The 18,339-nt window shown below is 27.3% G+C and overlaps 1 protein-coding gene and 1 long non-coding RNA gene across 2 annotated transcripts; both read left to right on the top strand.

The window, feature by feature from the left end:
• The first annotated feature begins 3,197 nt into the window (after nt 1-3,197).
• LOC132921092 (uncharacterized) lies at nt 3,198-7,782 on the top strand. Its single transcript, XR_009660830.1, has 16 exons — nt 3,198-3,639; nt 3,710-4,056; nt 4,127-4,252; nt 4,323-4,450; nt 4,521-4,646; nt 4,717-5,063; nt 5,134-5,259; nt 5,330-5,455; nt 5,526-5,872; nt 5,943-6,068; nt 6,139-6,266; nt 6,337-6,683; nt 6,754-6,879; nt 6,950-7,074; nt 7,145-7,270; nt 7,348-7,782. It is a non-coding gene; the product is annotated as an uncharacterized LOC132921092 (long non-coding RNA).
• A 3,722-nt stretch (nt 7,783-11,504) lies between these two features.
• On the top strand, nt 11,505-17,514 carry LOC132922192 (stress-induced-phosphoprotein 1). The gene is made up of 11 exons (XM_060985563.1): nt 11,505-11,746; nt 11,924-12,133; nt 12,207-12,484; nt 13,187-13,367; nt 13,612-13,738; nt 14,823-14,965; nt 15,040-15,217; nt 16,476-16,637; nt 16,713-16,816; nt 16,878-17,041; nt 17,128-17,514. Exons 1-11 carry the CDS (start codon nt 11,744-11,746, stop codon nt 17,198-17,200), a joined length of 1,623 nt encoding a protein of 540 aa, XP_060841546.1. The 5' UTR covers nt 11,505-11,743; the 3' UTR covers nt 17,201-17,514.
• The last annotated feature ends 825 nt before the right edge of the window (nt 17,515-18,339 follow it).

Below are 18,339 nucleotides of genomic sequence, written 5' to 3'. Positions count from 1 at the left end.
TATTGACGTGTACAAGCTGCTATACTTGGATGACACTTATATTTTATTTCCAATCGTCCAATGCAATGGCCGGCAACCGGCGGGTTATTGTCTACGGCCCGCTTTAAAATCTAAAACGACAAATTTTTTTTTTAATTTAAAGTTCTAAACAATATTTTTTTGCATAGTAAATAATTTAAGTATATTACATTTTTATTCTTTTCTTGCCCGCAAACAGTTTTAGTTTGTGAATGTGGCCCGAGAGTCCAAAAAGGTTGACCACTGGTCCAATGTATAAAATAGCCAAGAATAAAATTAAGTCGTCTTGGATCCTGGACATAGCAATGAATGTTTATTTATTTGAAAATTGTGTAGTTTCTTTTCTGTCATAAATTATTGTAGCAAATATGATCTATTCAGTACTTTGGGTGGTTAATAGTAAAATAAAATAAAAAATTTCGAATCTTGTCATAATATCGACAAAATTAATTTATTAATTTAATTTTAATTAAAAAATACTAATAATAGAATTTTGAAAAATTTACCAATTATCTACATTATGATTTCTCTATAGGTAAATTGTATAATTTTAAAAGCGTTTTCATTATTTAAAACAATTAAATTTTTTTTTTTTTTTATATTAAGCCGAAAAAAATTATAGATATGCAAATATGATTTAAAATTTAATACAGGCTTCTTCACCAATCGTTCACTAATTTACTGTAATAAAAAATGTATAGTCACGGTATATTTTATAAACGTTTAAAATTAAAATTTTGATTGTCTTCGGCTAAATTTATAAAATGTTCAAATTAATTTTTTCGTTAGATATTCATATAAATATTTTCTTTTTATATCTACAATTTAAAAATATTATATTGGAATTCTCATTAGTTTTTTTTTAACCTAAAATAAAAATAATATGTTTACTGGAAAGTCACATTATTTTTTATGACTATTTGAAGTTCAGTAATATACCTATAACTTACTAAATGTTTATTATACACCCACCCTAAAAATAAATATTTTTTCTCAAATAATTTTTATATTTTGTTATAGTTCAAAAACAAATAATCTTAGATTCTTAGATACTTAAAACCTTAATAAAATTCTAATGAGAGTATTTCTTACAAATAGTATTTTTTCAAAATATTTTGAAATTATGTATATTTACGATATTATATATTTTGTTATTATTTAAAACATTATTTGTAGGGACATAAAAGTTTTTTGTACATGTTATACTATACGTACATATAATGACATTTTTGACATACGTAGATTAATCTTAAGATATTATTTATTCAAATTATTTTACGAAAAGGTTGTACCTATTGACTCAAAAGTATATAACAAGAATATAATACGGTATAAATTATATTTATTATTTATACAATATTATAATAATAATTATGATAAATGCAATGTTTTCGGAAAAAAATGTAGCTTGTCAAACTTTACACAAAAAAAATAAAATTAAATACCTACTTAGCAATATTAATCAACATATAATATTATAAGTCATAATACATCAATATTATACTTATTAATGAAGGTTGACTGACTGTCTCTTTCAAATTCAAATTTCACACACTAATTACAGTAATAAAGTTAATCACTAATGTATAAAGCAACACTGTAATAATTACTTCTTTATCTTTAATTTAATGTAATTTTTGACTATTTTGTAAAATTGTACTGAAAATTGAATGCCTCAAAGCATTGACTAGGTACTATTTGTTACATGAAACCATAATAAAAGAAATGTATGAATTTGTTTCTATTATGATAGGTGTCTTCAGATATATATATATATGTAAGTTTACATGTAAGAATATGTAAGATTAAGTTAAAGCACTGCGTGATTAAAACCAAAAGAATGCATAAATAATAACTCAGAAACATAACGATATTAATCATAATTCTTTTTTTTTTTAAATATATATAATAATATTATTATTTTTGTTTAGTTCACTATTTTTATAGATTAAATAAAATAATTTGTAATCATCTTCATTAGAATAAAATATTAATACTTTGCAATATTTATAAAGATTTGGTCTAGTTTATATGTTTCAATTTTACGTTAATATGTCAAACAGCTAAAATAGAAAAATAGATCGTATAATATCATAAAGAGTTCTATAAAAAAAAAAACATAGATTTATCATATTATAATATTCGTCATCTGTGGCATACGACAATCGACGACATTCGTCGAAGACGATTAACAATTCTATAATAGTCTTAATGAACAGTCGTTAAACAACAGTACATGACAAGTACTCTCCTTTTCATTTCGTGCTGTTTATTTTCATAAAATATCTTTATACTCCCATTTAGAATCATGATGAAGATCGTATGAAGAAAATTTGGAGTTTATTCGGCGGCGGTGCACCACACCGTATACACTGTAGATTGGTACAACTCGGTTTCCCGGGAAGAGTCAACGCTTAAGTAAGTTTTTTTTATTATTCTTTTTTGGATTAAAATTATTTTTTAAACTTAAAATAAAATATATTAATTTATATGAACAATCCGCGCTAGTCAGACGATGTAGTTGATGTAGACGCATATTTTATTCTCCAGGGTCCAATGAAAAAATAGAACACAATGCCTACTTATTTTACTCATTAGTTATAATAGACAAAAATTGTGAAAAATAACAACCGTGTATTATTTGTATTATTTGCATTATATTATATTAGAATAGTAGTAGAATAGTACACCTTAGATCCTGGACGTGGACGTAGCGAAAAATGTAAAATGATTTTACAATTATGTAGTTTACTTTTTGTTTGTCATAAATTCTTGTAGCAAATATGGATCAATTTGGTACTTTGGGTGGTAAATAGTAATAAAATAAATCAAAAAATTTCAGATCTTGCCATAATATCGGAAAAACAAAAAAACTGAAATAATTACGCTATATCCTTATATAATGTCAACCCGGAGGACGATTGGCAGTATCATTCGGAAGCTGATGAATAACAAAAAAAAGTGTCGCAGGGCTGTGTTTGTTTAATACTATAATTTTTTAAACAGTAGTACAGTATATTATGAATATTTACTTAAATTATATTTAATTTTTATGGTTTTTTCAGATAATATACTGTACTACGGTTTTAGGTGTTCTTTTTATTTTAATAATGAATTGAAAAATTACCAATTTTTTTAATTTTTTTTCTTATAACAAAGCAAGTTCGTCTTTGTGTATGTTTAAATTTATATTTTTTTATAGTTATTGTGCTGTTTAACTTTCTTATAAAAGAGAGTGAGGAATTAAAAAGGTGGCCACCGAACAGAAAGTTAAACTGCAATATACTATAATCTTTTTAGTTATTGTTTACATTTTTAACTGATAAATTATGAATATAAAATTTCAAATTAATTTAAATTCAAAAATAAAAGAACACCAACATAGATTTCTTAAACATTGAAATTTTACTATAAGTTTAAATTACATTTAATCTGCACATTAGTTGAAGTTTTATAGGAACCGAACATTTGGCTGGATCATGGACGACTATCCACCGACGAAGAATTTGTCATTGAGCTGAAGGAAAATGTGTCGGCACTCGGCTTCTTTTCAACACGGCGGACCTCTGGCAGCAGCAAAAAGAAATTCAACTGATGATCAACTGTCGAAAGGATTTGTTGGTAATATATTATAATTTTTAGAATCGTAGTAGGTTTAGTATACTTTATATAAATATATAATATTTATTAGAGAAGAAGAATTTGTCATTGAGCTGATGGAAAATGTGTCGGCACTCGGCTTCGTTTCAACCAGGAGGAAGATTGGCAGCATCAATAGACGTTCATCTTAATGTCAACTATTGAAAGGATTTGTTTTGCATTATAATATAAGTTTAAAATACATTTAATCTGCATATTATTTGAAGTTTTATAGGAACAGAACATTTAACTGGATCATGGACGACTATCCACCGACGAAGAATTTGTCATTGAGCTGAAGGAAAATGTGTCGGCACTCGGCTTCGTTTCAACACCGAGGACGTCTGGCGGCAGCAAAAAGAAATTCAACTGATCATCAACTGCCCAAAGGATTTGTTGGTAACATATTATAATTTTTAGAATCGTAGTAGGTATGGTATACTTTATATAAATATATAATATTTATTAGTGAAGAAGAATTTGTCATTGAGCTGATGGGAAATGTGTCGGCACTCGGCTTCTTTTCAACACGGCGGACCTCTGGCAGCAGCAAAAAGAAATTCAACTGATGATCAACGGTCGAAAGGATTTGTTGGTAACATATTATAATTTTTAGAATCGTAGTAGGTATAGTATACTTTATATAAATATATAATATTTATTAGTGAAGAAGAATTTGTCATTGAGCTGATGGGAAATTTGTCGGATTTGGCTGTATATCAACACGGAGGACGTCTAGCAGCAGCAAAAAGATATTCAACTGACGATAATCAGCTGTCGAAAGGATTTGTTGGTAATATATTATAATTTTTAGAATCGTAGTAGGTATAGTATACTTTATATAAATATATATTTTTTATTAGTGAAGAAGAATTTGTCATTGAGCTGATGGGAAATGTGTTGGCACTCGGCTGTATTTCAACACGGAGGACGTCTGGCAGCAGCAAAAATATATTCAATTGATGATCAACTGTCCAAAGGATTTGTTGGTAATATATTATAATTTTTAGAATCGTAGTAGGTATGGTATACTTTATATAAATATATAATATTTATTAGAGAAGAAGAATTTGTCATTGAGCTGATGGAAAATGTGTCGGCACACGGCTTCGTTTCAACCAGGAGGAAGATTGGCAGCATCAATAGACGTTCATCTTAATGTCAACTGTTGAAAGGATTTGTTTTGCATTATAATTTAAGTTTAAAATACATTTAATCTGCATATTATTTGAAGTTTTATAGGAACAGAACATTTAACTGGATCATGGACGACTATCCACCGACGAAGAATTTGTCATAGAGCTGATGGAAAATGTGTCGGCACTCGGCTTCTTTTCAACACAGAGGACGTCTGGCGGCAGCAAAAAGAAATTCAACTGATGATCAACTGCCAAAAGGATTTGTTGGTAATATATTATAATTTTTAGAATCGTAGTAGGTATAGTATACTTTATATAAATATATATTATTTATTAGTGAAGAAGAATTTGTCATTGAGCTGATGGGAAATGTGTCGGCACTCGGCTTCTTTTCAACACGGCGGACCTCTGGCAGCAGCAAAAAGAAATTCAACTGATGATCAACGGTCGAAAGGACTTGTTGGTAACATATTATAATTTATAGAATCGTAGTAGGTATAGTATACTTTATATAAATATATATTTTTTATTAGTGAAGAAGAATTTGTCATTGAGCTGATGGGAAATGTGTTGGCACTCGGCTGTATTTCAACACGGAGGACGTCTGGCAGCAGCAAAAATATATTCAATTGATGATCAACTGTCCAAAGGATTTGTTGGTAATATATTATAATTTTTAGAATCGTAGTAGGTATGGTATACTTTATATAAATATATAATATTTATTAGAGAAGAAGAATTTGTCATTGAGCTGATGGAAAATGTGTCGGCACACGGCTTCGTTTCAACCAGGAGGAAGATTGGCAGCATCAATAGACGTTCATCTTAATGTCAACTGTTGAAAGGATTTGTTTTGCATTATAATTTAAGTTTAAAATACATTTAATCTGCATATTATTTGAAGTTTTATAGGAACAGAACATTTAACTGGATCATGGACGACTATCCACCGACGAAGAATTTGTCATAGAGCTGATGGAAAATGTGTCGGCACTCGGCTTCTTTTCAACACAGAGGACGTCTGGCGGCAGCAAAAAGAAATTCAACTGATGATCAACTGCCAAAAGGATTTGTTGGTAATATATTATAATTTTTAGAATCGTAGTAGGTATAGTATACTTTATATAAATATATATTATTTATTAGTGAAGAAGAATTTGTCATTGAGCTGATGGGAAATGTGTCGGCACTCGGCTTCTTTTCAACACGGCGGACCTCTGGCAGCAGCAAAAAGAAATTCAACTGATGATCAACGGTCGAAAGGACTTGTTGGTAACATATTATAATTTATAGAATCGTAGTAGGTATAGTATACTTTATATAAATATATAATATTTATTAGTGAAGAAGAATTTGTCATTGAGCTGATGGGAAATTTGTCGGATTTGGCTGTATATCAACACGGAGGACGTCTAGCAGCAGCAAAAAGATATTCAACTGACGATATTCAACTGTCGAAAGGATTTGTTGGTAATATATTATAATTTTTAGAATCGTAGTAGGTATGGTATACTTTATATAAATATATAATATTTATTAGTGAAGAAGAATTTGTCATTGAGCTGATGGGAAATGTGTCGGCACACGGCTTCGTTTCAACCAGGAGGAAGATTGGCAGCATCAATAGACGTTCATCTTAATGTCAACTATTGAAAGGATTTGTTTTGCATTATAATATAAGTTTAAAATACATTTAATCTGCATATTATTTGAAGTTTTATAGGAACAGAACATTTAACTGGATCATGGACGACTATCCACCGACGAAGAATTTGTCATTGAGCTGAAGGAAAATGTGTCGGCACTCGGCTTCGTTTCAACACCGAGGACGTCTGGCGGCAGCAAAAAGAAATTCAACTGATCATCAACTGCCCAAAGGATTTGTTGGTAACATATTATAATTTTTAGAATCGTAGTAGATATGGTATACTTTATATAAATATATAATATTTATTAGTGAAGAAGAATTTGTCATTGAGCTGATGGGAAATGTGTCGGCACTCGGCTTCTTTTCAACACGGCGGACCTCTGGCAGCAGCAAAAAGAAATTCAACTGATGATCAACGGTCGAAAGGATTTGTTGGTAACATATTATAATTTTTAGAATCGTAGTAGGTATAGTATACTTTATATAAATATATAATATTTATTAGTGAAGAAGAATTTGTCATTGAGCTGATGGGAAATTTGTCGGATTTGGCTGTATATCAACACGGAGGACGTCTGGCAGCAGCAAAAATATATTCAATTGATGATCAACTGTCCAAAGGATTTGTTGGTAATATATTATAATTTTTAGAATCGTAGTAGGTATGGTATACTTTATATAAATATATAATATTTATTAGAGAAGAAGAATTTGTCATTGAGCTGATGGAAAATGTGTCGGCACTCGGCTTCGTTTCAACCAGGAGGAAGATTGGCAGCAAAAAGATATTCAACTGACGATAATCAACTGTCGAAAGGATTTGTTGGTAATATATTATAATTTTTAGAATCGTAGTAGGTTTAGTATACTTTATACTTTATATAAATATATATTATTTATTAGTGAAGAAGAATTTGTCACAAAGCTGATGGGAAAAGTTTCGGCACTCGGCTTCGTTTCAACCTGGAGGAAGATTGGCAGCATTATAGTATAAGTTTTCCCCTTACGCATTAGCGCTCATCTCTCATCCACTCATCCAACACATTGACTATCGCCGGCCGGCAACACACACATATTATACACATTACCCGTTTTATATTGTATAGAATTATTAATATCTACATAGTTTAAGTTATTGTATATTTTTTTTTTTTTTTATTTGAATGCATTTATATGATCAGTTGCGTATTTAGAAATTGTATGATAAGGGCAACACATATTTTGCTGCCTCCCTCCCATTAAAAAAAAAATTAAAATGCCTCGCATTGGTCAAACTGTTAATACCATAGAATACCATGTTATATACTTTTATAAACATTATAGTATTTTACACCTCTATGGCACACATTTGTTGTGAAAAATATTAATGATTGACGTCACTGCGCCAGTACTCATAAAGTACGAAATAAAAATTTGCTGCCCCTCTAAATCTTTAAAAATACGCCCCTGCATATAATGCGTTCTCGCTTACGATGTGGATTAGGCCTACTGGGGACACCACAATAAAAAAACGCGCCTCGTGTAATACCTCATAAAGTTATTAAACAATACGGACAATGTTATTGCACGTCGTTTAATAATAAAGGTGGTGTGGAAAATTACCTAACACTGTTATTCTTATAGTTACCTTGCATACATTTTTTTTTATTAAATACCAATTAAATAATTATTTATATTAAGAAACGAGAAATATTAACGTTTTATTAAGTATTTCAATAAAATAATATTTAATATTTAAAAAATATTCTTTGACTTGTTAAAAAAAGACTCCAAGTATAGTTATTATATTAGTTCTTATTTTACAAATACACTAACAAAAGCGGATCAAGTTTAATATTGCCAGAAATATTGTGTGTATCTATTACTTTACTTAAAACATTGAATTTACACATATTTTTATTTACTAATTATTGTGTATTTTACTAGGTAGCTGAATTACCCGGCGTTGCCCGGAAAAACTCCTTTTAAGTGTAAAACGCTGTGGAAGCGTTGTCGAAAAGAAGAATGTTTTTTAAGTTTAATAATTATATAGTATTTAAATTTGTAGCCACATGTGTTAAAAAAAGCTTAAATATTTTAGATGTTACGCGTGTCCGAACTGCTGGTGCCTGGTAGTACGGAGTGCAAATGAAATGAACGTGTTTAGTGTATAGGCACCGTGGCAAGGCAATGGAGAGATAACTAATAATTAGAATTTGTATGTGTACTGATTTATGTTATCGATTGCTATTGTTATTATTTTATGAATATAGATAAACAAATTATACTAAAAAATTTATTTTCACCGATTTCAACCCTTTAAAATCAAAATTTTGAAAATTGGGCGACGTGGTGACACTCAGACAGATATTTTGAACAACTCTGTGAAAAAAAAATTGGATACAAGTTTAATAGCGTCGTCACAAAATGGGTATATAAAAATGGCCTGTTCTTTTATATATATAAGGATAAAGATAATGATTTTATTTTTATTTCATGTACATTTGAAACTTCATATTTTACTAATTTACTGACGCATTGGTTACGTAGGTCTTATAATAAAATACAAATGTTTGCATGTGAATATGTGATTGTACACATTTGGATTTTATTAACCATAGGCAATTCCTCAAAAATTTTATGTTCTTAATCTTTTACGCTAACCAGTTATCAACAAAAATGATTTTTTATTTTCTTAAAATTCAAAAACGAATAGCCGTAAAATTTAAAATGTTTACTAAGTATTTATATAATCATTTTTTCTATAAATGGTATAATTTTCAAATAATTGTATTTCATTTTGAACTCTTTATAGACAATTATATTTACGTGCTTTATTAGTGTTTTTTAGTAGCAAAAATTAATAAATAGGTCAAAATCCTTGAAAATTGAATTAATACTCTTCACTACGCTACAGTTTACAATGACAACTAATAACCGTATTGTATTTTGTAAATTTAATTCATCGTATATTTTGCGTGAATTATTCAATAAATGTTAAGACTATTTTATCTATCTGTGATTATTATGTTTAGATGATACATAGAAAAAACTACCATTATAAATACATAATATAGTTCTTAACTAAAAATTTTGAATTTATACAATATTTATTTTATTCAGTATCCATGTATAGTTTGTATAGTTATGTTAAATACTATTGTATTAACATTTTAAACATAACTAAATTAGCATCAGCCATATTTGAGCATTATAGCTTTGATTTAATTGTTAATAGGTATAACTGAATAAATGTTATCTGTTTATATTTGTTTGATTATTGTTATAATATGTTAATCATTAATGTGTTATTAATTAATTATTTTAAATTGTATGATAGATAAATTTTCACTTATCTATCATTTATGTGTATAAATCCATGGTGTAGGGGGCAGATTCACTCTCCGTTTGCTTTTGAAAGCTATTGGGCTCAACGCTCAAGCATTGTATTTAAGAAACATATTTATATCCATAGCGCTAGTGACAATATTGTCATCGATATTTGCGAACTGTGCGTCAGATGTCAGTGTTTACTATCCTATATTCGATATTCCAAACAATAAATTGTTAAATAGTCAAATAGATGATTTTTTTGAAAATTCAAAATTGTATCCAAACTAACATTTAAACGAGTAGTTTTTAAATTATTTAACATTATGTAGTGTATTAAGAATAAGACCACCGTCCGTCCATGATAATACAGTAGAACGTCGGTTATCCGCACCACAAAATTGTTGTACAAATTTATTTTTAGTTAAATTTAATTTAGTTATCGTTAGCTATGTTCGTTTTGTCGTGTTTATATTATATGAAATGCGAGATTATTTTATTATCTACTATGGGCCTCTCTAATGTATCATATTATAGGTACGTTTTACACACAGTAAATTAGTTTTTAACTTTATTTTTAATGCTTATTTGATTATCTACACCCACTCGATCCCAATTAATGCGAATAATCGATGTTCTACTGTATATAGATTTGGAAAATATGGGGGCTATGCTAATTTAAAAAGTATGTTAATTAGGTAGTATAAATTCATCAATATTTTATACTTTGCAAAAACTGTTATATTGTAATTACTAGATTAAATATTACTTGCATAGTTACCTCTATTTTTAAGTTTTTTAAAACCATTTTTCAGGATTATTATGTGGATGTAGTTTAATAAATATTTTCAAAAAAATAATTTGCTTAATTATTTGCAATAAAAGGTTATTTCTCATTTGGAAAAATAAGTCTATACAGTTACATGACATAGTTTAAACAATGTACAACTTCTGTGTACTTGAATTTAAAAATATGGCCTTTAGGTAAAGATAACTCTAAAATTTTAAAGTCCAACATAAATTTAACATTAAAGGAATAAGTGGCCATACAATGCTTGTAAATAAGAATAGTCACCCTGTTAGGTTAATGGTTAGGTTTTAATGTACCTACTTACCTATTATAATAAATAGGTATTTGAGCAAGTTTTTTTAAAAATTATATATAAGTTCTACATTAACATAATCGATAATTCATATATCGTGTATATTAGAATATAATGAAACGTTACTACTTATTTAAAACATCGAATCTAATATCATAATTAATGGAATTAGAGATTTTACTAACGCCATGTAACTTACTTATACTTCATACTATTTCATAATATTTTTAAGATTTAAATTGTTATTTAAGTATTTTTTTTAGACAAGTTTTTTAAATTACCGCCGATTTCTGGGTACCTAAATGACGTGGGATATTATAGTTAATATGGAATCTAAATTGTCTTTGAGGTTCTAAATGTCCAAAGGGATCCAGTTGACGTATGTGGATCTACTTGTCGCGGGATCTAGGTGGTACGTAACCCTTTAGCCGTGATTAATGGTTAGTGGTTACAGATAATAGAATAATATAATGGTTTGGTTATGTAAGGTTTAGTTCACGGTCTTAGAAGATATCTTCTAAGACCGTGGTTTAGTTTGATGTGGTTATTATTATATTATTATGCAGTAGTTCACTATTGGAACTGAAAAACGTTGGTAACACTGCCCGGTGATTGTTTTTCTCCTCGAGTATCGAGTATTCGAGTCTCGACACTTCTAGAATATTCTTCTACAGTTCTACTTCGATTGTTCAGAATTCAATTCCAATTTTTCATCTTTGATTTTAAATCATTTAAAGTTGTAACGCTTCCTCGTGTGCTTCAATTCAGAATTGACATTTTATTAAATAGTATTTACCAAGCTATTTAATACTTTTAGTTTCATAATTATAATTCATTGTTAATTTCATTTTTAAATTGAAACAACTGAATAAACTAACTTTTAAATTATGGTAAGCATAATCGTTGTTAATTAATTCAACTTGCCTCTAATAAGAACTCGAAAATTAAAATGTTACATTATTATACTTAAAAAATTTGACAAGTATTTATTTATAATTAGTAGATTATTGGAAAAAATATCCATGATGGCTCATACATGTGGTTAAAACATTTTTATCATGTTTTAGGCGCTGGATTTGAAAGATAAAGGTAATGCTGCATTGGCAATTGGAAATTATGAACAAGCTATTGAACATTACACTGAAGCTATTGCTCTAGACCCCAACAACCATGTACTTTTTAGTAACAGATCGGCTGCGTATGCAAAACAAGGCAAATACCAAAATGCATTGGAAGATGCTGAAAAGACTCTGTCTATTAAACCAGATTGGCCTAAAGTATGTCAATCTAGATATATTTATAATCTATAATGCTTTATATACTTAAGATATTTTTTAAACAATTTTTTAGGGATATTCGAGAAAAGGAACAGCTTTATCATTTTTGGGCCGTAAAGATGATGCTGCCAAAGCATATGAAGATGGTTTAAAGTTTGACCCTAATAATCAGCAGTTACTTGATGGCTTAAGAGAAGTGAAACAAACTCCACCTTCTTTTGGAGGCAATAACATGTTTCCAGCAGAAGCTTTTTTAAAACTTGCACAAGATCCTAGAACTAAAGATTTGATTAATGATAAACAATTCATGAGTCTACTAATGGAATGCCAGAGAGATCCTCAAAAGTTAATGTGAGTTATTTTAATTTATATCCAAAATCATAGAATTTGATACATTTAACTGCATGATATAAAGGTTTGGATTTTAAAACTGATATTAGGAACCTCTTCAATAGATTGTTTTGAATTTGGAGTATTAGTAAGGGAACTAATCTAGTAATTTAGGTTTACCAATTAATAGTAATTGAAAAATTTTTTCAAAAAAACATAAATGTATTACTTGTAATTTATAATATCTAAAATAATTGGTAGCTAGGTACATAAAAACATTCAAAATTGAACTTATTATTATTTATCATTGTATTTCTGAGGAATATCTTAGTTCTTTGTGTGTGTTATTCAACTATTATTGAAATAATTCTTGAATAACTATAACATATTATTTATTTGTTTTTTTTTCTATATAAAAATTTTTACTGTAGTAAGTTTCACATCAAATGAGACTTCATCTTAGTGTGCCGTGAGATTTTTTTTTTTTGTCAGGGTTATTAATAATAATGCATCATTAAACTATAAATTACTATCATAAATGTAAGAACCGTTAATTTGTGTAAAAACCGTCATCTGGCATGCTCTAATTGAGTCTCATTTGATGTGATATGTACTATAGCTGAATTGTTTAATGATTGTTTGATTAATTTGTTTAAATCTATTGATTAAGACACTGTATACCACAATTGGTATTTTTACTAAATTACAATTTTTCAATTATAGAATGAATATGCAAGATCCTAGAATATCAGCTGCATTAAGTGTAATGATGGGTATTAATTTAATGGGGGACGATGAAAAAATGGATACTGAACCATCACCTCCACCTCCAAAACAAAAAAGGGAACCAACACCACCACCTGAAAAAACTGAAGATGAAAGTTTAACAGAAGAACAAAAAGAGGTAATTAAGATATCATTTAACAGTTACTTCATGCAATTAAATAAATTTATAACCTTAAATAACAATTTTAAAATAACAGAAGTAAAATTATATTTATCACTGTATAAACTTAAATTAAATTAATATTTTAATGATTTTAACCCTAGTTATACAATACTTATTTTATTTTTATAGGGTTGACAAATAATAATTATTCTTCTGCTATTTTTTATATATATATAGTTATATATGTTTTTATGTATAGGCTAAAAAAGAAAAAGACTTGGGTAATGAAGAATACAAAAAGAAAAATTTTGAAGCAGCTCTTGCCCATTACAACAAAGCTATTGAGTTAGAACCTACAAATATGACATTTTACAACAATGTTGCTGGTAAGATGCTACAATTAATTATATCTTTTTTTAGTATTAAAACATTTACGATTAACACCATAATATTTTTATTTAATTTAAAGTGATAGTGTAAGCCTTGTTGTTAATTGCATCATAGTCTTCTAACCATGTAATAATTTTCAACTGCACTATTTTTCAAAAAAAAACACACCACATTGTGCGCATCTTTATCAAAGACAAAATCACATGCCCTTCCATAAAATAAATAATTATTTTATAATTGGTTGCAATCTGTTGGTTACTGCCAACGCCACCGCGAACGGCTACTATCTGGAGTAGGACAGACATGTGCGAGTTTGACCAGATTTTGTCCACCTCTCGGTGTGTTCTTGTTAAAAATAAAAAAAGAGTACTTAAAAAGACATTGTATCCATTTTTTAATTCTGTTAACATTATTTAATATTTTATATAAGTAAAATGGGTACATTGTACCTGTAATTAAGTTTACAAGCCAACAACATCTTTTTATATGATAATAATAGAATAGAATACAATTTCAAACATTAGACACATAAGATATCAAGATACAAAGAAGTTAGAAGTTTTTCAATTAAAAGGCTACCAGTGATGGTGACTGATATTTTTTTATTGGCGAGGAGGGTGGGTAATTACCTGGTCAAATTTTTTTCTAGTGTGGCATTTATTTACGGCTGCTTTTTATCACCCATTAATTTGTTTATACCATATTTTCAGGAAAGTATTGCTTAAAATGTTTTGGGTATAATATGTTATATGTCTAAATAAATAATAATATAAACACTAAACTGTATGACTGTAATTTATAAAATCATATTTTAACATTTTTTTAAATAAATTTATAACCTTAAGTAGTTAACTTAGTAATATTTTTAAAAAATATATAAAACATAAATTATCTAAATGTGAAAATTAATTAAGTATAGAAAAATATTTATTTGTGCGATTGCTCAACATAGTGAAACTAGCCAAGTTAAAATTTAAAATATTGTATCTACAGTTTTATGTGTATTTAGGTTTTATTTACATTGTAAAATAAAATATCTATAAGTATTTGATTTAATGTTAATGTTTTGAATTTGTATAGCTGTTTATTTTGAACAAAAAGACTATAAGAAATGCATTGACCAGTGTGAAAAAGCAGTCGAAGTAGGTAGAGAAAATAGAGCAGATTTCAAATTAATTGCCAAAGCCTTTTCAAGAATTGGAAATGCTTATAAAAAACTTGAGGTAAGAATTGTTACATTTTTCTTATGTATTCTTATACATTCAATATTATATTTAATAATATATTTTATAATTAGGACTATAAAAGTGCAAAAACATATTTTCAAAAATCAATGTCAGAACACAGAACTCCAGAAGTAAAGACCATTATTTCTGAACTAGAGAAAAAAATAAAAGAAGAAGATCGCAAAGCATATGTTGATCCAGTAAAAGCTGAAGAAGCCAAAGAAAAAGGAAATGAATTTTTCAATAAAGGTGATTATTTCACAATTGTATAATGCATTTAAGAGTACTGTAGTGTAGTAATTACATAAGATATGGTATTTAAACATTATTGTCTGAAATACAGAACTTTGGTTAGACATAATTTAATTTTAAAAATGGATTTTGATTTATTTATAATTTTACAAAGTTAACTATATTTTAATTAGAACAATTTTTGGTATTCATTTTTTCAATTGAAATATTTGAATAAAAAATGGTTATTCTATATTTTAATTATTGTATTAGGTATGAAATAAGCATTTTTAATATTAAAAATTGCCTAGATTAATTCATAGTAAATTTAATAATATAATATCAGAATCTGTGTTCAAAATTGATATCTGTTAAACCTCAGTCCTGATGTTTTAAGTGGCCTGAAAATAGTACTATAATATATTTATTAACATGCTTATGATAGAACCAAAGTGCACCATTTATAAATTTACCATTAATTTATATTATATGGGCAAATAATATTTCCAGATTGGACTTGGAAATACCAATGTTTATTATTATTCACATGCTGATATGCCCATAAAAATACCATCACCATTTTATTTTAATTAAAGTTGACTGTAGTCCCTTTATGGTAGTTCAAAGCATTGTATTAACTTAGTGATTTAGATTTAAGCGTTTGATAAAATTATACATTCTTGAATAAATTTTGTTAAAATTCTTTAATTGATTGCTCTTTTTAGCTTTATAGTAGCAGTAGTAAATTGTTCATATTTAGGTAAAAGTTGGGTTAAAATCTGATTTTTATTTATCAAATTACAGTATTTTTTAAGAAAATAAAAAATAATCAAAATTAATGTTTACAACAATACTAACCTATAAAAAAGCTGATGAGTTCATATAATTAGTACAATTATTATTTAAGTAGACAATATTTTTGTCAGGCATCAAGGTCTATATTAGTTTAAAATAGTTTCTGTAAGAACAAACTATTTTTATTTAATGCCAATAATAGGAAAATGTGTGTACTTAATATAATATCTGTGATAATTGGAGATAAACATAAATAAATTGTTTGTTACTTGCACCACACAGCAATCACTTATAGTTATAATAATTATAAATCAAAATGGTTTTTAAAAAGGCATACATTTTAACCCCCTTATTAATTGCATAAGATATTTGTATAAATAACAGAAAATGTATAATATATGTATTTTAATAGATTTTTTATATTTTTATTTAGTTTTATTATTTTTAATTAAAATAAAACATAACTATAATTTTTCTTTAGGTCAATTTGCGGATGCTGTCAAATTTTATAGTGAAGCAATTCTGCGCAATCCTGATGAACCTAAATATTATAGTAATCGGGCTGCTTGCTATACCAAATTAGCCGCTTTCGATCTTGGTTTAAAAGACTGTGAAAAATGTGTTGAATTGGATCCTAAATTTTGTAAGCATATTTTATTTTGAATAACAAAAAAATTGAATTTTATAACTATGAATAAATTTTATTTTTATATTATAGTAAAAGGATGGATTAGGAAAGGTAAAATTTTACAAGGTATGCAACAATCTTCTAAAGCTTTATCAGCATATCAAAAAGCATTGGAAATAGATTCATCTAATACTGTAAGTTGATAGAGTTAATTTATTTTATTTATGTATTTAATATAAATATATATAATTTTAGGAAGCCTTGGAAGGTTACCGGTCATGTTCTATAGCTGCAAATTCAGATCCCGAAGAAATGCGCAAGCGTGCTATGGCTGATCCTGAAGTTCAAGATATTATTAGGGACCCTGCAATGCGTCTTATACTTGAACAAATGCAGAATGACCCTAAAGCTTTAAGCGAGTAAGTCAATTAATAGTAAATAATATTTACTAATGAGCTAATTATATACTTTTTAATTAACATAATTTTGTTTTTATGATTTTTAGTCATTTGAAAAATCCAGAAATTGCTAGTAAGATCCAAAAATTGATTGAGTCTGGATTAATCGCCATTCGTTAAATTTAAGGAATGTTTGTTCATCTTACACTACTTTAAAAGCTTTTTTATAAATTTATATTATATTTTTGAAGTTTCTTTCCAATAATATAATATACAATTAGGTATGATAATAATTAAATTACAATACATGAAATATATGACTTTTATGTCTTAAATTATATTTTAGGGTTATTTTAATACTGTTTAAAATTTTTCAACTTTTATATGATATGTTCTAAATGTGTAATTTTGACCTTAGTATTGGATATTGTTACAAAGAATTTAGATTACACAATTGTCTGTACTAAAATAAAAATTATGAACTACTAAGTTAATTATTTAAAAAGATGAATACTGTACCCAATTATTATAGGTTATACAACTTCCTGAAATTTGTTAAGTATAATATTAGTAAAAGTAAGTATGGTATAATTATTACTTTTGAAGTTAATAAAAAGTTACTGCTTTTTTAAATTAAATTATATTTTATTTAAAACTGCTATTTTTAGATTTTTTTTAAATTTATTTTAAGCACAATAATTATTTCTATTAGTATTGGACTTCAATAATTTTATTCCTAATCCTAATGAAGAATTTGTTGAGTAATTTATTTATTTATTAGTTAATATGTGATGGTTATTGATGACAATATATCATATTTTTTTTACATTTTGCTTCTGTAATAAATATTTATCCAATTATACAAAAAAAAAAAATAATAATAATATTAGTATAGATTGTTCAGTACATCTAAATTAATGTAAATAAAAATTCATGGATTCACCATTGTACTATTTTATGACATTTTAGAAATAGTAATAGTGTTATCTGGTGAACATATAAGATATTATATGATATTTAGTACTTGGATATGTGAAAAATCGAATGCAACGACAAAGTGATGTAGTGCACATCATATACTATTTTAAAATTGATATTATCAATCTGAAATATGTTGATACTATTCTTATATTCTCAAACTTGTATTCTGTTTGGCGTTTAATGGGAACTGATTATTTTTGCTGTTATTACCTCAGACAAAGTTTGTTGTAAGTGTGATTTCACATTTATAGCATTTTGCCTATATATGCTAAAAAAATTTTAATGATATCTAAGCACCAGATACCGATTATTGTTATTTGCATGTTGCATTGTTGCAC

The sequence above is a fragment of the Rhopalosiphum padi genome, chromosome 2 (assembly GCF_020882245.1).
Source record: "Rhopalosiphum padi isolate XX-2018 chromosome 2, ASM2088224v1, whole genome shotgun sequence".
Classification (NCBI taxonomy): domain Eukaryota; kingdom Metazoa; phylum Arthropoda; class Insecta; order Hemiptera; family Aphididae; genus Rhopalosiphum; species Rhopalosiphum padi.
The sequence above is the reverse complement of the archived record's forward strand: the minus strand, read 5'-3'. Positions and strand labels throughout refer to the sequence as shown.